Below are 22,832 nucleotides of genomic sequence, written 5' to 3'. Positions count from 1 at the left end.
GCTGAGTTCTGCCTGAAGCAACCCAGCCTGGGAATGCGACACAGTCTGAGGCTCCACCTGGAAACAATTTTCCCCCCATCCCTTTTCCCTCTCTCTCTCTCCCTGCAGCGTGCCTCGGTTCCCTGTGCAGCACCACAAACAGGCTCACAAGCACGGAGCAGGGACCACTCCTGTGCCCAGGGCTGGGGAGAGCTGGGGCTGCTGCCAAGGAAAAGCCTTTGCAACTGCTGCCAGCTAATCAGGTAACTGCTTCCAGCCTGCCCAGGCCAAGCCACGTCCTTTGCTATTCTCCAAATATTTATGTCTTTGTGAAACACATAAACATTTCATCAGAGGTCTCTTATTCCCAGCATTTCATGTGAAGTTGTTGTTTCCATGCTCCTAAACCCCTTTCAATATGACTAATTCACACTGGGGGAGTTCTTGACTTGCCTCACCAGAACCCCAAAACCCAATCCAGAGATCCAAATCCCCAGAATCCAATTCCCAGATCCACATCCAGGCAGGGAAAGGATGGGAAGTGGTGACAGAAGTTTCTGCACTGTTGTATGTTCCCTACCTGCAGCTGAAGATTCTTATTCTTCTTTTTCCTTCTTTCCCCCCCCCCCCCCCATCAAAAATTGTTTGCCTCTGAACTTTCCAAAAGGAACAAAAACACAGGAGGAGTCTGGGAAGTTCATGTAAATCAGCTGGTAAATGTAAATTTAGCCATTCACTTAATGTAAATCCAGCTGGTAAAAGGTAGTTTGGTATTTCCTCTACTATTTACGAAGAATTTACACACTTAGTAAATCTCATCTTAAAATTCTGAGCTCCCTACTGATCTACCAGCAAACACATCAGAATCTTCCCAGTTAGGATGAGTAATTGAGGAGCTGAATTATTCAGCATTGTGTGGTCTGTGGCAGCCAGAAGATAAAATTCCCAAGTCTCTGTTACTTCATTTACTTTCTGCAAAAAGCCTTCCCTTGGTAATTTTAGAGCTCAGAGCATGGCAGCACATAGCAAATTCCAGCTAAATAGCACACTCCCCAAAAGTTTGCTGTTTTCTTAATGTTCATGAATATTTCAGGACCTCTGCTGAGAGGTTTCGGTGCATTCCAGGACAATTATTCTGGGTTTCTCTCCTGCCTGCACAGGAAACGTGGCTGGACTGTGCCACTCTCTGCATTATTCTTTTAGCCAGTATTTCTTACTATAACAGAATCAGATCCCCTGAAAATATATGAAAATATAATCCTTGATGTGAGATGGGCACAATTTGTGGCTACTGTGAGAGCAGAGTTCTCTCAAGAAATTCATTAATTTCCTTAAACCACGAGCAGTGCCGGAGTTAAGAAATGGAGTTTGCTTTTCTTACCCTTTCAGCTAATTTTTTCCCATTGCTTGAACTGGTAAAAACACTTGGACAAAAATTTGAAATAACAGCAACACATAAGATCAGCAAATCAGTCTTTTCCAGCTGAAATTGGATTTACTGTAAAAAAACTACAGTGATTTGCATTAGCATATGGTATAATTTGGGATATACTCAATTGAGGTACAAGTGAATTTAAGTATTTAAATGTATTGTTTCATTTATCTTATTTTGCTTATATTGGTGCATTTTTAATATACCATGAGAATTATTAAAAATAATGTCCTGCTTAACAAAGAGATTTGCAGGTCTGTGTTCTGAGAAAGCTGAATGAGCACTTGAATAACATTAAAAAATTCGTCTCAGGGTTTACAACATGTGCTTATCCTGAGTGCTTTGCCTTTAAAGAAATGCTGACAGCAAACCAAGGAAATTATTCGAATTTTAAAAACCCAGAATGTGAGAGAAGCCAATAATAAAAATCATCTGGGTCATTTCCCTCTGCAGTTAGAGCAGAGAGCTCACAGAACCTGAGCTCTGGTGAATCCCCACCTGGGACTGCGACCTTACAGCTGCTGTGGGTGGCTCTGCACAAAACCCATGGAATTTTCGGGCTGCAAAGACCCTAAATGGGGAGCTGGGAGTTGAGTGCAGAGGAAGCAGCGAGGCTGAGGGCTCTGCAACCACCCAGACTGCTGGGTAAGAGCAGGAATCCCTGTCGGGGACTGGAGACCACAGATTATCCCCCTAAAGTGTCCCTCTGCCTCATTAGCTGCCTCAGCCTGGGTAAAACCAGGATGGCAGGACCCTCAAATGCTCAGCACTCAGTGTTTGTGTCGCAGCTCAGTGCAGCTGGAACAGCCACAGGGACAGCAATTTACTGCTCCACTTCCAAGGCACTTCCCTGCCCAGAGACACAGAGCTGGCAGCTCCTGATTACAGGTGGATTCCTCTGTGCCAGCTGCGCTCTGCTGCTGCCAGGGATCCCCCTGGAGGTCTGGGATGTGCCTGTGCCTCCTGGCCACTCTGAAACCTGTGAGTTCAGGGGCTGTGCTGGCTGGGGGAACAGGGGCTTCCCTGCCTGGGACGTGTCTCCAGGGATGGAAAGCTCCAAGGAACGCAGCTCAGTAACTGCTTCAGCCACCCCACCTCCAACCAGCTGCTCTTGCAGTACAAGCCCACACTTGGGCTCAGATGGAAAATGTCTAATAAGAAAACAATTTATCTTTCTAAATTCTTTCCTCTTTAATGCACACACTTTTATTTAAGAGGAAAAAAGCCCTGGCTGGCTAATTTTAATTGAGCCCCCAGTCTGTGGGGCAGCTTGCCTTGATTACATTGTACTAAATTACTCATCCTGGACAGATCCTTCTCTTTATTTTCTCCTTCAAGAGCCAAAATATGATATTGCTTGGCAAGAGCAATGTGCATCTAAAATGTCAAATTACAGCTCGTAACTATTACCGGATAGTTTTGGCCATAGCCCTTTCTGACTGTTCCAAAAGAGATTTCTCTTTCTAGGAGATCCTAAAACCTAATCCATGCTTCATGTTTGGGTTTAGGTGGCACTTGGGCATGTGTGGCTTTGGTTGAACTTGAAATTTCTAATTTCTGCAGACTTCCAAAGTTTGAGATTGCATGTACTGATAACTCTGTACACACAGTGCAGACATTGAGAACTGCAGATCGTTTCTTCCTAAATCCAAAACAGACACCTACAAAATGCACATTATTTAACATTACAGAAGAATAAAGTGATGTTCATATTGGTCAGCTTTTCATCTGAAGACAGCACAGGAAGTTGGTTAAATCTCTGCCATTAATTAAAATGGAATTCAGTCTCTGTATTCTGAACATGGATAGGAGTGATGGAACTATGGAGATTTTGCTACAAATGTTTGTGCAATTCAGATTTTACTTTTGCTGTGCTAAGACAGGATGCTGGACATAATTTTAAATATTAACATGGCCATATGTGTTAGCAGTACAAGTTTCATTGCTTGCTTTTGAGGATGTCACGCTGCAGGGAAAGGCAGATTCCAGCCTGGAGGGGTGCCTGAAGCCATCCTGATATCCCATGTTCCTGCCTGTGGGGCCTGCTGGGAGACCTGGCTGTTTATAAATGGATTTTGTGGAGGTGAGAGGCACTGATGGCTGGAGGGGGGAGTGCTAGGAGTGCTTTTGATGAGACAAAACTTATGGGCCTCTAGATGATTGCTCAATCAAACTGAAGGATTTGAGCAGAGCTGTTCCTATTGCCAGATGATCATTATGTTATGGACGGGGTTTGGATGGAAGAACTTGGGAATTCAGTGATAGAGTAATGATGAATCCTCCCCAGACTTGTCAGATATCCCATGGCAGGAACTCTGCCTGTTTGCTGATAATTGAAAAAGACATTTTGGCAGATCCAAATCAAAGAGTTCCACAGCTTTGGAGGGCTTGAGCCTTTTAACCACATGGTAATTATGAAGACTATAAATAACACTGAAAAATCCAGTTCAAACAGTCCTCAATAAATTATTTTAATGTGCTGTTATTGGCCCCCTCCTTCAGGATCTCACAAGTCTGCACTGTCAGTCTGACAGGCTGAAATGTGCTCTGTCAAATCAACAGCTCAGCTCTGTCTTACAGACTGAGGGAAGCCTTGATTGCCTGTTTGTGGATGTGGTATTTGGGGACATGGGGCAGTTCTGGGGGAACAGCTGGACTCGATGGTGTCAGAGATTTTCCATCCTAAACCATTCTGGGATTCCATGGAAGCTTCACCCAGTGTGAGGAAAGTTTTGTTACCTGAAAGGATATTAGGGCAGAGCCATCAGAAGAGTTGTCTGGACTGTTCTCTCCATGTTTGTCGGATGCAAATGACTCCAGGAACCCAAGAATTGTGGTTTTCTTGCCCAGTTCTTGCTGAGGGAGCCCAGGACAGCTGAGTGCAGACAGTGGCTCTGTCCCTGAGCTGGGCAGTGTCACCCACCCAGTGCTGCTCTGGTGGTCACAGCTTGGACTCAGCGCTCTTGGAGGTGTTTTCCAGCCTCAGTTGATCTGGGATTCTGTGAAACATTATGTCTAACTCTGAGTTCCCAGATGTGGGAACAGTGGCAAAATTCAGCTTTCCTGCCTCCTAATCAGTGATGAATGTTTGCCTTGGAAACCTCTGCAAGTATTTACACTCTGGAGCAGGGCTGCTTCAGCTGGAAGGAGCACTGCAGACCTGGGGATTTTCTTCCTACTCCCAGCTGCTGTGGTCATTACCAGGTGAAAATCTCTGCCTGCTCACCAAACTCAGCCCTCCATGCTTGTTTTGACGTGTGCCACATTTGAGTATCTTTCCAAACCACGGAAAAGGTATGTCCATTTTCCAAACAGAAAATGTCCCCCACTATCTGTGTGCTGGAAATGACAAAACCACTCTTTTCCTGTTCAGTGAGAAAATGTTCCATGTTATCAGTATTTGCAAGAGAACAGAACTAAGAATTTACCTTTCAGAGCAGTCCATACTGAGAAGTAAGCAGGGCTTTTGAACCCTTTTAATTATCTTTAAACTGCACACTGGACCATCTTTGTAATGTTTTAGGTGTACAAAACAAACAAGAACTTGCATCAAGCAACAGTAATACCCACCCTGAAAACAGAGCTCACAGCCCCAAAACTTAGGAGCGTGTGGAAACCCTGCTGAGCACTTACTGCACCTTCAGGCAGCAAAACCCCTTTGAAAATCTGGGCTTTAGGCCCAACCCTGCCAAGAGTTCTCTGTGGAAAGCTCCTCCTCCTGCCTGGGGCTGACCCTGGCACAGCTCTTGTAAAGGCTCAGCTTTCCAAACAGCCTAAAGCAGGCAGGAGAAAATCGTGTCAGAAGTGGCAAATGGATGAGTTCCCAGATGATTGATCCAGATCCTTTCAGAGACAGGAATTCTGATTTGTGAGCAGCTGGAAAGCACAGCTGGCTCCTCTCTGGTGCCAGTCTGTGTGTGGTCACTGTGGAATGTGCTCCATATGCCCTTTGGACACGTGTCAAAAGTCACATGTCATTAATTTCTCCAAATTTTGCAGTATTAAAGGTGTAGGAAGGTCATGGAAATGGAAAGTGCCTTATTAATGTGAAGAATTGTTTCCTGTTGTTTAGGTATTTTACTTTTTTCAGTCCAGATTTTTTTCCTGATGGAATGATTTGAGCTCTACCTCTGAGATTCTTGTCCCAGAAATAAATGGCTTGGAACAAAAGGGACATTTAACAGAAGATTGCATTTTGTAACTTTTGTAGAGTCATTAAAGGCAGATTGGATTTAGTGACACTAGGGTCTCCAGAGATGCTGCCCAGGATCCCTGGAATGTCCAAGGCCAGGCTGGACAGGGCTTGGAGCACTCTGGGACAGTGGGAGGTGTCCCTGCCATGGCAGGGGTGGAATTAAGGTCCATTCCACCCCAAACCATTCCAGGATTCTGCTTGGTCACAGGTCCCTGCATTTGGATAAGCAGGACCTCAAAGAGTGGCTGGGACTTGTCTGACTCTGCTCTTCAGCAGTGCTTACAGACTATGAGGGAACAAACACAATTCCAAGGTTTGTTCCATTCCCAACAGAGAAAAGAGCAAAAATCATCACTCAGAATCAACACTGCGTCAGACAGACATCCCAAAAATTATTATTAGATATTTCAAAAGAAGCATTTTTAATAGCAATTGTTTTATGTGGGATTTTTTTCTTTTTTTAATTTCAGTATGAAGTATTTGGTATTTGAAGTCTTTAATTGTGCTGGCCAAAAGCCACTAAGAGGCTTTGATTTTTGGAAGCAAATCCATGTGACTGATCCGAGTGGGATCATGATGGCTGCAAGGACCCGTCCATTAGGAGCTATTTTTAACAATGAAGTCAGAACTGGAATGTGAAAGTAAAGCTAAAACTAAACAACAGAAAGGTAAAACTCACAATATTCTTAAAGATTAAACTGTCCTGCAGTGACAAAATAGCTAAAGTTGTTCCTGGTGCCCATATCCCAACCTATATTATCCCAAGTTATATTAGTCCTAAACCTCTACCAACCAAGCTCCAAGTACGGACAACCATTCAGCTCCTATACTGAATGGTCAAGGAGTGTTGGAGTCCTTCCCAACTTTTTTCCTGACACTTTTTGCTTTAGTTCATTGTTGGTTTGTGCTTCTACATCTTTGACCTGTCCTTCATTTTGTTCCTGTCTGTATTTTTGTTAAGAGTTGTCTCCTTTCATGGTTTATTTGTTCTCAAGTGTTTTTGACAACTCCCTGCCTAGTTTCAGTCCTACAGGATGATGTTCTTCATCCATCACTCCATGTGCAACAGGGAGCAGAGCATGGATCCTTGAGGTACCCAGTAAACAAAAACCAGAGATATCCCAGACTGGTTTGGGTTGGGAGTGATCTTAAAGCCCATCCAGTGCCATCCCTGCCGTGGGGGGACACCTTCCACCATCCCAGGGTGCTCCAATCCCCCTCCAGCCTGGCCTTGGGCACTGCCAGGGATCCAGGGGAAGCCGCAGCTGCTCTGGGCACCCTGTGCAAAAGTCTGCCTAATATCTGATCTAAATCTGCCCACCCTTCAGTTCAAATCCATTTCCCCTTGTCCTGCGGCTAAAGGTGATGGCAGGGGGTGATGAGCTGGTTCTGGGCCATGAAAAGGACTCTGTGAGCACACAGAGCTCAGAGCAGGAGGAGCAGGAGGCCAGCAGCTTCCAGAGGGTGGGATGGGTACACAGCATCCTCCTCGGGGAAATGGGGAGAGATGGAGGGAGCAGAACTGGGAAAACTGCTCAGTGTGAGCAACTGGGGTGAATCAAAGTAGGGCTGGGAGAAGGACAAAGCATTGCCCAGAGCCATGGGGATGGGAGAGCAGTGGGGAAAGCATGATGGTGAGTTCAGGCCGGAGAGGAGAAGGTTCCAGGGAGAACTCAGAGCCCCTGGCAGGGCCTGAAGGGGCTCCAGGAGAGCTGGAGAGGGACTGGGGACCGGGCATGGAGGGACAGGACGCAGGGAATGGCTGGAAGCTGAAAGTGGGTACATTTGGGTGGATATTGGGAAGGAATTCTGGCTGTGAGGGTGGGCAGGCCCTGGCACAGGGTGCCCAGAGCGGCTGTGGCTGTCCCTGGGTCGCTGGCAGTGCCCAGGGCCGGGTTGGAGCAGCCTGGGACAGTGGAAGGTGTCCATGGCCGGGGCGGGCCGGGCTGCTCCCCGGGCCGGTGCCGGGCTGCGGTGAGCGCACGGCGGTGCCGGTGCCGGTTCCCGGTGCCGATCCCAGCGCCGCTCCCATCCCCGCTGCCGGCGCTGTGGCGGCCCGGGCGGGGCGCGGGGAGGGAGGGGCGGCGGTCACGTGTGGCCGCCCGGTTAAAGCGGCCGCGGGCGGCGGGAGCGGCACAATCACGGCTGGGGCGGCGAGCGGGGCCCGCCCGCTGCCCGCCCGCGGCCCCCGCTCCGTCCGCAGCGCCCCGGCCCGCGCGGCCCGGCCCGCGCCGCCCCGCCAGCATGGCCGGGGCCATCATCGAGAACATGAGCACCCGCAAGCTCTGCATCGTCGGGGGCATCCTGCTCGTGCTCCAAGTCATCGCCTTCCTGGTGGGAGGGCTCATCGGTGAGTGCCGGGGGCCGCTGCCTTCCTCCTCCTCCTCCTCCTCCTCCCGCCGCTGCCCGCTTGTTTAGTGCTGGTTACAGTATCGCTGACTCGCTCCCATGATCTCATTATCCGCTTTTGTAGCCGAGCGATCCCGGCTCCGGGCCCTTTGTGCCCGTCCCGCGGCTGCCGCGGGGGGAGCCGGCCAAGGAAAAGTTTTTGTGTTGGTTTCTCTCTTTTTTTTTTTTTTTTTTTTTTTGGCCTGGTTTCAGCCTGGACTTAAAGAAAGAGGGAAGTGGGAAAGCTTCAGTATGGCGACGGAACGCGCAGGGAGCCTCGCGTTTCAAAGTTGGCTTAGAAAATAATAATAATTTCTTTTTTTAAAAGGATTTTTCCTCCCTTCTTGGCGCTGCACCTCCCCGTGCCTCGGCCTCCGAATCGGCCGCGAGAGGAAGCCTTTCCCCTTCCCAGAATGAGAACAAAAAAAAAAAAAAAAAATTAATAAAAAATCTAGGGAGGAAAAAAAAGGAAGGAAAGAAAAAGGGGAGCGACTGGTGGGAGGGCGGGTCCCGGTCTGGGGTTTTTTTGGGACTCGCGCTTTGTCCGGGCTCGTTTCTGCGGGGGATCCCCCCACTCCCTCCCGATCCCGTTCCAGGGGGGTCCCCTCCCCTCCCATCTCCCGGCCTCTGTCAGGACGGGTCCCCTCCCGATCCTCCTCCGAGAGGAGCCCCCTCCGTTCCACCTCCCGCTGCAGGAGCTTCCCCCGTTCCCCATCCCCTCCCAGGAGAAGCTGCAACCCGCGGGAGCTCGGCCTGGGTTCGTTCCTGCCCGTGGAAAACCCTCGTGGCCGCCCGGGGAGGGGTTTCACCCCCGGCTCCCCTCGGCTCTGGGCTCCCCAGCTCCGCAGCGGGCACTCTGAAGCCCAGATTGTGTTTGTTTATCCCGGAGCGTTCCCAAAGGCAGGGAGATGGGAACTGGGACACAGCCCTGCGGCGAGCAGAGTGTTCCCTGGGGGATGGAAGGAGGAAGATGGAGGAGAGCGACTTTGGGGCAGTCCTGGGAGTTTTTGACTTTTTTTTTTTTTTTTTTTTTACTAGAAAGCAGCTGAGTTCTGCGCCGGCTCCTTGCAATGATGGGCGCGTGGATGTGGCTCTTAGGCCATTTCCAGGGTGGGAATGTCGCCTTTGTGTCCGGGCAGGGCTGTCCGGCCCTGCGGGGCATCCCCGGGTTTTCAGGGAGAATCGGGGTCAAATTCACTCCGAAACTTCGTTGCGCTTGGTTGGGAGAATGGGGTCGGGCTGTTGTCTGTTTGAGAGGGATCGAGGGAATAGCTCCGGCCGTTCCTCAGGAGCAGACTGTGCTCCTGGTGCCCATCAGTGCTTTGCCTTCCTGGCCTTGAATTATCAGCCTCTAATAACCATGAAATTCCACTAAATATAATTTTGGAAAACTTCAGTTTCCCTCATTCTCTTTCTTCCTCACCTCCGACACAAGGGAGTCACTGGCACATATTGACTAAAACTCATTTTTCCTGCTCTTGCAGGCCTGAAACCACATGGAGTTTATCAGGATTAGCTTTTTTGCTTCCTTTTTTTTTTCTCTTTAAGAGCTGGTTCAAGAGCAGGCTACTGAACCCACTGCTGATTCCTGAGATAAAGTGTCTTGGCCTGTGCTGTGCAGAGAAGCCAGACTTCATCTTAAAGGTGTTTTTTCTAGCAGTTTCTTCCTGCTAAATTGAAGTAGTTGGTTTTTCTAAAGGCTGGTGTGGCTCAGAAAGCCTTGTTTGTGCTGGCATCTGGGGACAGATGTAACAAACAGATGTTTTTGGCTGGGAAAAGACAAGTGTTTCTGCTCAGTTTTGAAGGGATTTGGAGATTAAAGAATTTATGTTAGTTCAGTTTTCCAGCTGGTTTATGCCCTGTTCTATTGGCTGGTGCTGCTGCTGGGCCTCCACCTTGTGCCCTCCCATCCAGGTGGGGCTGGAAGCTGCATGGACAGGTTGGATGGGCTGGGGCCAGCAGGGACAGGGATCTGGGGCTGAGTTCAGTGCTCTGCACGAGCTCAGTCACTGCATCCTGCTGGAATTCCTGCACAGGCTCAGTCACTCCATCCTGCTGGGGTAAATGCATCTTCTCTCTGTGGTCAGGTCCTAGGGGGTGCTGCCCCAAAGTTCTTTAATTCCTGGATTCCCTCAGACCAAACTGCTCCGATCAATCATCCAAACTGTTCTTTCCTCTGCAGCACTTACCCCTTCTGGTGCATTTAAGGAGTTCAGAGGCTTATCCCTGAGCCAGCAGCTCCCAGCCAGCCCTCCCGGGAGCTGCAAACCCAGGGATGGATATCTGGTGCTTGTGAAACACCAAGTTCCATGTGTAACCTAGGTGTGGTCCCCAACGTCTGGCAGGGTGAGACACGGCCTGGGAGGCTGAGCAGCTCTTCCCAGGAGCCTGCCCTGTTCTGGGCTCCCTGTATCCCCGGAAACTGATCCAGGGCTCGGGCCTGACCCCTTTAGCGATTCCCAACGTGTGGTGTTTCCCACAAGGAGCCTCCTCACACTGAGCAGCGGGTCGGTGGCCGGCGTTCCGAGGGGATCGGAGCCGTGCCAGCAGAGCTGCCAGTGCCACCCCACAGGGTGCCACCAGGTGGGCTGGGAGCAGAGGTGGCGCTGACACGGTGGCCCCGCTCTGGTTGGATGCAGCGCACCCAACAGACACCAAAATCCGGTTATTTTGGTGTGCCCAGGTCTAGACAACCCAAAATACGTACCCGAGTGGGACAGGGCTGCTCAGCCCAGCCAGCCTTTCCCCTCACAGGCACTTAGGTCATGTTTCAAAACAATGACTAAGTGCTCTATTTTAACAGATCCCTCGTGCCAGTCCAAAATACCCAAATGCAGCACGTTGGTACTGATACAGCCACCACAAAGCTGGTTTTCCTCACATCGGGGGGTTTCTGCCACTGCTGGATCCCAGCTCGGTTTTGGACCGTCAGTGTGTGATGCCAGAGTTTTAATGCAGCTTCCACATTTCCTACAGCTCTTTTATTTAGCAGCAGGAACCTTATCAGCTCGCAGGTGGGATTTGCTCAGAGCTGTCTGTTGGCAAAGCACGAGATGCACACCGAGGGAGAAATTCCTGTGGCAGGAGGAAGCTCTTGTGCCAACAATTCCCTGACAGGAGCATGCAGCCAGGTGGGGTCAGGCTCTGCTCCCAGGGAACAAGGGGCAGGATGAGGGGAAACACCCTCAGGCTGTGCCAGGGAGCTTTAGGTTGGATATTTGGGAAAATTTCTTGATGGAAAAGGTTGTCCAGCCCTGCTGCAGGCTCTCCAGGGCAGTGGTGGAGTTCCCATGCATGGAGGGAGCTTTGCAAAGCTTGAGAGGGAGCAAACACCCCCAAAAAAGAATTGTATTGGGCTGTTTCTCTGCTGTGCTTTTAATGAACTGTTGGCTCCAGAAAGTGGGGCTGTCACTACTTGAAGCCCCACAGGATTCCTGGTGTCTGCTCCCCTTGTGGAAAACATCTTGTTTAAAGGTCACGCTTCTGGGCTGTGTGTGATGTGTTCAGTTGGGATGCAGCAGTGGGAGATAGAACATGATCCACAAAATGAATCCTAATGCAGCCTTGTCTCCACTATCCTGCTGTAAATGATGGCATGTGTGGATTACAGGAGACTGGGATCACCAGGAATGGTTTGTGTTATCGTTTGTGAGCAATGGGGCTGATGATAATTTACAGGCACGCCGGTGTTCCCAGGAGCCCCTGCCTGCTCTGCCTTCCCTGGACCCAGTGTGGCTGTCCTGGGATGCCACCAGGCTTGGGACAGCCCTGGACAGGACATGAGGACAAACCTTGCACCTCCAGTGCCGGGGCAGTGCTGGGTCCCTCTGCACAAGAGAGACTCTGAGGGTCTGGAGCCCCAGGAGAGGCTGAGGGAGCTGGGCAGGGGCTGCAGAATCCCTGAGGGAGCTGGGCAGGGGCTGCAGAATCCCTGAGGGAGCTGGGCAGGGGCTGCAGAATCCCTGAGGGAGCTGGGCAGGGGCTGCAGAATCCCTGAGGAGCTGGGCAGGGGCTGCAGAATCCCTGAGGGAGCTGGGGAGGGGCTGCAGAATCCCTGAGGAGCTGGGCAGGGGCTGCAGAATCCCTGAGGAGCCGGGCAGGGGCTGCAGAATCCCTGAGGAGCCGGGCAGGGGCTGCAGAATCCCTGAGGAGCTGGGTACGGGCTCACCTGGAGCAAAGGAGGCTCAGGGGCCCTTGTGGCTCTGCACAGCTCCTGACAGGAGGGCACAGCCAGGGGGGTCAGGGAACAGGGAGAAGAGCAGAGGGAACGGCCCCAGGCTGGGCCAGGGGAGCTCAGGGTGGATATTGGAAATATTCCTTCCCCAGAAAGGCTGTCCAGCCCTGGCACAGCTGCCCAGGGCAGGGCTGAGTCCCCATCCCTGGAGGAGTTTAACATCCCTGTGGATGTGGCACTTGGAGACGCAGGGCAATGGTGGCCTTGGCAGTGCTGGGAGCAGTTCAATTCCTGGCCTAAAAGGGCTTTTCCAGCCTAAACATTTCCACGATTCCACAGTTGGACCAGCTGCAGGTTCCACCTGGCTGTGCTGCTGCTGGGAATTGTGGCTGGGATGTTCCAGTGGAGGTCACCACAACTGCTCCAGGCCAAAGCTGAGCTGGGACACACCAGTGTCCTCCTGGCAGCTGCCAGGGTGGAAGCTGTGTGTGCAGAATCTGACTGGATTTATGTGGGTTTGATGCCTCTTGGTCGTTTGGAAAGCAAAGCTTTTGATTACAAATTATCTTTTTCTGTAGGAAGCTGTTGGTGTCCCTTTGTAGTTGCCTTTCCATCTTGGAATATATATATATATATATATATATATAAAGTTATTTTCTATGTACATAAAGGAAAAAAAAAAACCAACTCAGATCTCTGTGCAGCTTTGAAAACTTTTTGAAAGGGAATTTTTAATGACTTATTTTATTTTATATGAGTTACTTTAAAGGTCCCTTCCAACTCCAACTTCCACGATTCCAAGGGTGCCTTATCCCAAATCTCAGATCCTTGGTTCAGACAAGCACAGGGATGCAGAACTCTCTGTGGTCCAGGCAAACCCCGAGCAGGCTCACACCCAGGGAGGTGCTGTGAGCCCAGTGCCCACCCGTACGCTGTACGAATTTAACTGATTGGAAAAGTGGAGGGATTTATTTAGCACATGAATCCTCTGGGCTGAGGAGATGGATTAAGGAGGTGCAGGTTCACTGCTCCCTTCCCTGGCTTAGGCTGGAAAAAACAGAATTGTTGTGACTGGAGGAGCTCGAACTTCCTTGTGTGTCTGGCCTGGAGAGATAATGAGTCATGTGTGGCCATGGCTGAGCAGCTCTCCACAATCCCAGCTCATTATCTAAATGTCTGATTTGGCTCCTGAGCCCCCTGTTTCCAGGATTTCATTTTCTTTCCTGGGATTTCATTACCTTCCTCGGGCTGAGCTGATCTTTTGACAAGGAAAGCGCTCGGATTTCCAAGGTATGGATAGGAAAGAGTGTTTTAGGCTGATGATAAAGAACATTTTTGTGTGCCTGACTTCCTTTCATGCAGGGCCTCTCCAGGAGCTGGTCGGTGCTCCGTGGCCATGAATGCCAATGGATCCTGTGTATAGACACATTCCTGCAGTGCTGCAGCCTTGGCAGAGGCGCTGGGAGCCAGGAGAAAGCAGACACGAAAGGTCATGTCTGTTTAGTTAGGTCTGCTCAATTCTTCTTTTGAGGAGCTGTAACTGTAGCTGAATGGGCAAAAGTGCCAGAAATGGAGAGTTCCCAGGCAGGAATGGCAGTGCTGGGGCCTGAGGAGCTGGGAATCCTCAGAGGTGCTGGGTTTTCTCTTTTCACAGCTGCATCACTTCCAAACCCAAACCTGGGAGAGCTCAGGTCAGTCCTCCTGCTGCTCCCCCTCTGTTGGTTTAAACGTGACCCGAGCACTTCCCAAGCAGTGCTGCTGCTGCCTCCCTGCCCTTTGAGAGGGAAAACCTCCACACAGGAAGCCTTTTCCTTGGTAAATAACACTGGTGGCCTTTGAAGTCCCTGATAGCCTGGGAAAGCCTTTGAAGGCTCAAGGTGTCCAGTGGGGAAGGGCCTGGCCCGGCCCATTCACATGGAGATGGAATTCCTCACATATCTGAGCACGGGCAGTTTCCAAGGTATCTTATCTGGGGGAGTGTCAGGCTCAGGAGAAAAGCTCAATAACAACAGCTCTTCCTGTCCTTGGGGTCTGAGTGCAGGATTTCATACCTTGGCTGGGAGTTGCAGCAAATGCATCTCATCCCACTGCAAAACTGACTTGGAGGAAGATCAGGCTCTCTGTGGCAATTAGTAAATTTGCAAATTGACTGATTTAAAATCAGTCTTGCCTCTTTTTTTTTTCCTCTTTCTTCTTTTAAATATGTTTGAATATCCATTTCTGTATTTAGGGAGCTCTACTCATGCTCACCTCATTTGTATTCGTTGCTGCTGTTGAATATGGATGTGAATCATGCAGATCATTCATTCAGTTCTCCCTGCAAGTTGTGCCTCGTGAGATTTCCCTGCTGTGTGGCTTGCCTGGGGCTGAGGGAATAATTCCTTATCTCTGTTCCCCAGGAGCCCTTTGGCTGCTTATCAGGGAGCTGGGAATCCCCTGCTCCCTCAGTTCTAAGGGCTGTGGGCACAGATGCTCCTGTAGCTCCTTGGGATCTGATTTATTGGGAAAAACCTTCAGTTTGTGCTGCTCTGAAGAGGCTTTTCTGGTAGCAAGGCTGCAAAAGGAGCACTGAAAAAGAAACCTTGAGGAAAAACACAACCCCTGGGACATGAGAGCAATATGTGACTGGATTGTCAAGTCTCAGAATCCCAGGATGGTTTGGGTTGGGTGGACCTTCAATCCCATTTTTATCCCACCCCCGCCATGGCAGGGACACTTCCACTGTCTCAGGCTGCTCCCAGCCTGTCCCTGTTCCAGAGATCCTTTGTGGGGCAGCCACAAAGTTTCTGTTCTGATCCAGCAAACTTGGCTTTGATGGTTTGCACAGGTTCATTTTTATGGTCTGAAAAAAAAAGGACAGAGAATCCTGTAGTACTGATAAAATACCTCTGAAACAACAGAAATATGGGTGTTCAGCTGCAACAGGATATCTGGAAACTCCCACTGTAAATCAGGATGGAATTGGTGCCCCGGGGCTTTAAAGGATTTTGGTCTGGATAAAGCCTGAACTCAAATATAAGAATGAAAAACCTTTCCCAAGGGGAGTGGGCTTCCAGTAGGCAGTGGAGTTATTTAAATATACGATTATTCTGCATATAAAAGCTGCTTCAATGTTCCAAAAAGCTTTGTGAAATAAGAACTATCAAGGAAGTAGTAATTAAAAGACTCTGTGTCACTCAAATTTATTAAACTGGTGCCATCGAGGTCCAGGAAGAGGGAGGCAGAAAAAAAATCACGCTGCAATAAGCACATATTTATAATCCTGAGTGCATGCATGGTGTTATCCAGGTTGTGGCTGTTCCAGTTGGAAAAGCTGGGTCTGTCCATGATAAATTAGCTTGTTTATTCCTACCCTGCAGTCGCTTAGGGTAATGAAGCAGAAGCCCTTTGTGCGTGCTCACTGGGAAGTGCTGGCTGGCTCCGGAGGGGGTAATTGAGTAGAAATGCAGAATGCTCCCGGTGCCGGGAGAAGTTAAATCCCCCCGAGGTCAGGGGGATTCAGCCTTTAATCAGTGTGGACACAATGCAATTGAGAGTTTCCAAAGGGCTTGTTTATGGTGCTGGAGCAAGGGTCGGTGGTTAATGCAGTGCTGGAGGTGCTGGGATGAGAAGGTGCAGGATGTGATTGCCAAGGTGAGCTGAGAGGGAGTGGGAATCCTGGAGCCTGAGGGCAGGAGGAAGGAGGTGTTTGAGGCTCCATCACAGGAGCTTTTTGAGGATCTGCTGGATTTATTGAAATTAAAATACTGAGTGATGGTGGCTCTTACCCACACCTAGGTGTGTGTCATATATCCCCCAAAAAATGCTAAAAAATTGAGCTCACTTGTCTCAGTAATTTTTTTTCCCTAAAGCTTTAAGTCTAAATCCAGAGAAGCAGTGTGGCTTTCTTTCTTTGAGGACTAGCTCCTGGGGGAAGCCCCTTGGACCTTGTTTTCTGCTGTCCTGGTGGGATCAGGCCCTGAGCACCCTGCCCTGACCTCCTGGCTGAATGGAAAGGATGAAATTCTGTGCAGGATTGTTTCAGTCAGTGAGACAGCTGAGGTGGCCCTGGCAGTCCAGGGGAAGCCCTCCCTGGGCAGTGGTGGCCACACTGGTGAAGGTGTCCAGCTTTCCAAGTATTTGCTGGCTAAAACCGTCACAGGGAGCAGCAGGATCTGCTCTGCCCCTGTAATTTGGGATTTCTGCAGTGAGCTGGGCACTTTTGCAGGCCCAGCTGGAGGAGATGCAGAGGCAGAAGTCTAGAGAAATTTAGATAAGTAGATATTGGGAAGGAATTGTTCCTTGTGAGGGTGGGCAGGCCCTGGATCCCAGCCAGGCTGGACGCTGGGGCTGGGAGCACCCTGGGATAGTGGGAGGTGTCCCTGCCATGGCAGGGCTTTGGAATGAGACAAACTTTAAGGTCTCTTTCACTCTGCGATGCTGTGGCGCAGCTGGCAGCTCCAGCACCTCCTGCCCATGGCTTTTGGCGCTTGGCACCGCTGGTGTCCAGCCCCCTGGCACGAGGGCTCTCTGCCCCATGGCTGCTCCAGGACTCCTGGCTGGAGGCTCCTGGCTGGGCTGGCTCCCAGAGAGCTGCACTCACTCCCCTGGCTCCTGCCCAGCCTCCTCTGGGAGCTCTGCTCCCCTCCTGCTCCAAGCGGGACCTGCATTCCTGCACTCTCATGGCAGCGAGCAGCACGAGGCTGCTACACTGTGCTGTGCGCACAGAGCTGTTCAATCGCTCCATTATTTACAGGCTGACGGAGATCCTGGGATCCGTGGGGCTGCTGCAGCCCCCGGGCTGGGGGCAGAGGGGCTGGGGCAGCCCTTGGCACCGCAGCACAGCCCAAATCCCTGGGTGAGAGCTTTGTTTTGCATAGCACTTTGTAATGCTCTTGGCTGAGTTGGCTGCAGCTCCACAAAGCATTTTTTTTCCACTTGGTTCAACGCTCACTTGGATTGAGTGGGCCAGGAGCCAGATCAGTAATGGAAGCCAAGTGCCGGCGTTTGTTTGGTGCGCGATTCCCGACGAGGAATATGTATAGTAATTGTCTCGTGCTCCTCAAAGCTGTAACTTTGGCAGAGGGGAGGCTGCAGGGAGCGTGCCAAGTGTTTAAAATCATAATCAGGCAGTGATGAAAACATGTATTTATGGCTATAATGAGTTGCATCAAAGCAAGAAACGTTCGGCTTCTCTGTAGAGGGAACGCTGTCTCTTAATTCAGAAATGCCTTCGAAATCACCCAGAATGTGTCAGAGTTAAAGAGCTCAGAGATCTCGGCTGAAATGCCTGGCTTACTTCACAGCAATATTCCTGATACTCCCTTCCAGCTGCAGCTCTAGCTGTGGTTACTGGGCTCTGCATGGAGGCACGGCAGAGGAATCAGCATTTATTGCAGTGTTTTATGCACTGTGGGCTCGTCATGAGAGTTCTGTAACCCTGGACTTGCAGCTTCATTTGTGTTTGTTTGTGGAGTGCTTTGTTTTATTCTACTTTGCTGTTTCTTGATGCAGTATTTAGGGTGGATATTGTGAAAAGTTCTTCCCCAGAGGGTGCTGGCACTGCCCAGATCCCCAGGGAATGGGCACGGCCCTGAGGCTGCCAGAGCAGCTCCAGGGGGGTTTGGATAGCTCTGCCAGGGATGCTCAGCGTGGGATTTGGGGTGTCTGTGCAGGGCCAGGGGCTGGGTGAATGATCCTTGTGAGTTGCAGTTCAGGATATATCCTGATTCTGATGTCAATAACTTGTTTGGTTTTGGGGTTGTCTGAGTGTTGTGTGATTCCTGCATATAGCAAGGGTTTGGAATGCAGCAGTGCATCAATTCATCCCAGGAGCTGGGATCCATCGGGGAGTTCTCCTGAATCCTTTCAGTGGGAAAAGCCCTCCAAGATCAGCATGTCCAACCATTAACCCACCTGCTCACACCAGTCCCCTGGAGCCCACCCTTATCCCAGCATCCCTGTGCCTCTGGAGCTGGAAGAAACTCAGTGCTGTGAAAAAATGGAAAAAATGCAGTTGATAAACATTTGGCTTTTGAGTAACTTCCTCCTGCCTGGCGTTGAGTCACCGCTGCCTGCCCGTGGGAAGCCGTGTGGATGTCACCCTGTGCCGAGGTGGCACGCTGGCCAAGGTGCTCCACAGGGCTCCTGGCTGCCATCCCAAACGGCTCCAGAGCTGCTGGGATGATCCTGCTGTGCCCAAATTACAAGGGAGCCAGGGCTGAATCATCTGGGTGTAGCAGTGTGGGGCTGGGGGCAGCCAGGAGCCCTGGCTGGGAGGTGAAGCTCACTCTGGGGTTGTTTTCCTCCTTGGAATATTGGGAGTTTGTAGGGTGGTGTTACTGCTGCTGGAGGTTTTGGGGGGCTGTGATCTGTAGGGGAAGTCCTGGCTCATCAGAATGAGGATGGTGACAACATGAAAACAACCTTCTGCAGAGTCTCACTTCCCATGCCACTCATTACTCTGGAGGAAAATCTTCCTGCCCAAGGAGATGTGTGGCCTTGCATGGTGCAAATCCCCGTGGTAAATCTTCCTGCCCTTCAGGACCACGAGGTTTGGAATTAGTTTATCCATCCAGGTTTCTCTGGGCACATGCTTTCTGTGTGGATTTGCTTGGGTGAGCACAGGGAAAGGAAAAGAGTTCAGTAAATCAGGCTGATTTTGTGTGACCGAGGTATCTGAGACTGAACCAGCAGATCCCAGCTCTTCAATTAATCCTAATTTGATCCCACTACAAAGTCAGTAATACATCTGTGGATGTAATAAACTTAATTACTTGACTGTGAGATCAAAGAGCTGTGAAGGAGCAGCACTGGGTGCATTTGCTTTAAATGGCCTTCAAAGAGGCGAGCGGGGAGCTGCGGGTTTGGGTGGGGAAGCCGCTGCATCAGATGTCTGCAGATGCTACAAGCGTGGTTCTCTTGCATTGCCAGCCCCCAGCCCCACGACAGCTGTTCCCTACATGTCAGTGAAGTGCATTGACGTGAGGAAGAACCACCACAAAGCCAAGTGGCTGATGCCCTGGGGACCCAACCACTGCAAGAAGCTGAAGGACTTCGACGAGGCCGTGAGCCGGCAGATCGAGGCCAACGACATCGTGTTCGCCGTGCACATCCCGCTGCCCAGCAAGGAGATGAGCCCCTGGTTCCAGTTCATGCTCTTCATCATGCAGCTGGACATCGCCTTCAAGATGGACAACGACCTCAGTAAGTGCCTGGCACAGGGAGCTTGGCTCTCATTGCCCAGAGGGCCTCCCCTAAAGGGGTTTTTACCTTGTATGTGAGTTGTGTTGGTGCCACACAGTGAGGTGGTGCTGCAGCACTTCCTGAATCTGGGAATTGGTGATCCTGAAATGGTTTGGGTTGGGAGGGACCTCAAAGTCCACCCAGTGCCACCCCTGCCATGGCAGGGACACCTTCCACTGTCCCAGGCTGCTCCAACCCAGCCTTGGGCACTGCCAGGGATCCAGGGGCAGCCCCCGCTGCTCTGGGCACCTGTGCCAGGGCCTGCCCACCCTCCCAGCCAGGAATACCTTCCCAATATCTAACTTTAATTCCTCTTCTCTCCATTTGAAGCTATTACATAAATACTAAGTAAATATATAGCACCCTCCCTGACACACACAAAACACACAACTCCCCCCCAAAGTCAGAAATAATCCTGCACTAAAACCTGCAAAATTATGTTGGGAGCAGCAAGGGCAAGACTGCTCTGGCCCTCCCTGGAAGGGAAGCTGTCCATGTGTTTGCATGTTTTAAAGTGTTTGGGGAAATCCCTCTCTAACTATAAGGCACAGTGAATAAACAATTTGCTTTCCAGACTGGTTGGGCTGGCTGTGTGGAGCTGCTGCCCTGGCTCCAGCTTGTCTGTGGGGCTGGCTCCATGCTCAGGGATCTGTGGGGTTGAATCAGTTCAGGGAGTTGATTTGGGTTAGGAGCATTTTTAGCCATCTTTGTGTCCTTGACCCCTTCCTGCTCAGCTTGGAACTGTTCCTCCAGCAATTTATCCCAAAATCCCAGACTGGTTTGGGTTGGGAAGAACCTCAGAGCTCCAGTCCCACCCCGTGCCTTGGGCAGGGGCATCTTCCACTATGCCAGGCTTCTCCAGCCCTGTCTCACCTTCAGCACCTGTAGAGATGGAGCAGGGATGATTTAACACATTATCATTAAGATAAGTCAGAAATGAGATTGTAGAAAGCTTTCACCTGTGTTCTTATCCCTGTAATTATCTCTGAAATACAGAGAGAGCAGCTCTGTGCCTTTATTAAGGCCTCACCTCCTTCCACTTGGACAGATGATTGCGTTAGGGAAACAGCTCTTTATTCCAAGGACTTTCAAGCTGAACCACCGTGCTGGAGTCAGGAGCTGGCCGAGCCCTTGGAGCAGGCTGCAATGCTGACCCAGCCTCTGGCAGCATTTCTGCTGCAAGAGCAGAGCCTTTGCTTGGGCTTTGAGCCCTTCAGTGACTGAATCCTGCACAGGTGGGGGGCTTCTTTGAGATCTCAAAGCAGAACAGCTCATCTAGGGCTGCCCCCTAGGTAATAAAAAGGAGGTTTGGGGATTGTCCAACACTTTGTACCAAGCTGCAAGCAGGTGTAAATTAAGTGTAGAGTCTCAGGAAGAAGTAGCACATTTCTCGCTTGCTAGATTGTGTTGTAACAGCTCTTACAGAAATAAACAACAGACTTGTTAAGCTGAATTAATTGCACCTGTGTGTCTGACCCTGCTGTTAAATGAAATGATCAGGTGATTGGGCTCAGCTCCTCGAAAGGGACAGCAATAAGGATGTGAAATAACCTCAGTTCTTCCTCTAAAGCAACAATTCAATTTCTTCCCTCTGGGGCTCTGAGCCCTCCAGGCCTCCTCTTGCTGTGGCTGATGCCAGCAGGGGCTGGTGCCAAACCAGGGCCACTCCTGGAAGGCACCACAGCTGCTGAGGCCTCTGCTCACTGTCCTGAAAACTGTCTGGGAGCTGCCTCAGATCATCCAGGAAAGCAGCACTGCTGGGAGCTGCACAGCATTTATCCTCCTGAGGAAGCTGCTGCCTGGGGCACATCCTGCTCCTCTGCAGGGTCTGAAGGTGCTGAGCACAGTCCTGGGCTCTGCCAGCTCCCCTTGGCCTTCACCAGGGAGGTTTCTGAGCCACTTCAAGCTGTCTCCTGCTTTTTTCCTCCAAGGCCATGGTTGTCCTCTTCCCCTGCAATTCCTAAGCAAGGCCAAGGCACAGAGTAAACCTGCATTTGGTTTTTTCAGGGTGCTGGGTGCCAAAACCCTCCTGGGCCAGGGGCAGCTGGGCTGTGCCTCTTGGGAAATGTTGGTGACTCATGGGTGACTCCTCATCCTCAGAGAGCTGGAGTCAGACCTGTGTCAGCTCTCCCCATCCAGCCAGAAAGGGTTTTTCAGGGACACAGGGGAAGGGCAGCCCTGGTAAGGTGCCCTGAGAGAGCCTGGCAGGGGCTGAGCCTCCTGGAATACCCCATGGGATCTCACCTTTCAGAGGAGCAGCCAGCCCTGATCACCTCACCTTGGGAACTCCCCTGGGCTTTCAGTGGTTTTGAAACAGAGTTTTTTTGGAATGCAGATGTTTAGAAGCTGAGTTTATCCTTCCCAGAAAGCTGGGAGAGAATCAGGCTGTTCCTCTGAGGAAGAGGCAATTTCTATTTCTGTGCTGTCCCTTTCCTTTCTTGATGCATTGTGCACTCAATTATTAAAACCCCTTCCCAGAACTGGGAAAGGAGGGGGGCAGAGGAAGGAGATGGAGTTTCTTTGCAGCTGGAGAGCAACTGTGTACAGCGAGAGGGCAGAGTGCTGCAGCCTCCTTTGCTAATTCATCCAGCCTTGGGCTTTTTGGTAGGTTTTGTAATTTTAGGGAGCTGCTGAAGCATGGAAGTGTAATGGAAATAATTCCAGCTTTTCTGCTTGCCTGCCATAGGCTTCTGCCCAGCCAGCTGTGTTAGTGTGCAGCTGGCACAGAGCCCCCTCCTGAAACTGCTCCACTATTTTTAGGCCATTGTAATGTGAGTGAAGATATCCTGGGCAAGTATTGTCCTATAAAGTGATTCATGGAGAAGATCCTGGGCAGTGAAATGCCAGTGGGAAAAATGACACTGGTGGTGTTTGGAGCATGAGCAGGGAGTCCCTCACTGGGGGAGTCACAGAGCTCAGGGCTGGAAAACCTCCAGGAGAGTGTCTTGTCCTCATTTGGGTTGGCAAGACCTCAAAGCCCATTCAGTGCCACCCCTGCTATGGCAGGGACACCTTCCACTGTCCCAGGCTGCTCCAGCCTGGCCTTGGGCACTGCCAGGGATCCAGGGGCAGCCACAGCCACCCTGTGCCAGGGCCTGCCCACCCTCCCAGGGAAGGATTTATCCCTGATAAATCTGGTCCTGCTCCCTCTCAGTTTAATGCTGTGCAGGAAAAGGACACCCTCCTCTCCCCAGAAAATTGTCTATTCACCATCTGATTAATGGGAATAAGGCACGAATCTCCTTAAGGTTTGGTTCTCTGTCACTGTCCTCGTTTGTTGCTCAGGCACAATGGGAGTTGCTGATGGAAGGCTGGCGTAGGATTCTCATGGAATCATTTAGGTTGGAAAAGACCTCTTAGATGGAGTCCAACCACTAACACAGCTCTGCCATCAGTCTGCTGTGCTGAAATATACGGATATATGGATATATCTGTATTTT

The 22,832-nt window shown here is 50.7% G+C and overlaps 1 protein-coding gene across 1 annotated transcript in view; it reads left to right on the top strand.

Annotated features, from left to right (window-relative positions):
- The first annotated feature begins 7,769 nt into the window (after window positions 1-7,769).
- The window catches only part of WLS (Wnt ligand secretion mediator), a 29,450-nt gene continuing 14,387 nt past the window's right edge, over window positions 7,770-22,832 (top strand). Inside the window, exons 1-2 of the mRNA XM_058808206.1 lie at window positions 7,770-7,956; window positions 19,081-19,353. Of these exons, the coding sequence (XP_058664189.1) occupies window positions 7,851-7,956; window positions 19,081-19,353 (379 nt within the window). The 5' untranslated portion in view covers window positions 7,770-7,850. The remainder of the gene's footprint in view (window positions 7,957-19,080; window positions 19,354-22,832) is intronic.

The sequence above is a fragment of the Ammospiza caudacuta genome, chromosome 7, assembly GCF_027887145.1.
Source record: "Ammospiza caudacuta isolate bAmmCau1 chromosome 7, bAmmCau1.pri, whole genome shotgun sequence".
NCBI classification, from domain to species: domain Eukaryota; kingdom Metazoa; phylum Chordata; class Aves; order Passeriformes; family Passerellidae; genus Ammospiza; species Ammospiza caudacuta.
The sequence above is the reverse complement of the archived record's forward strand: the minus strand, read 5'-3'. Positions and strand labels throughout refer to the sequence as shown.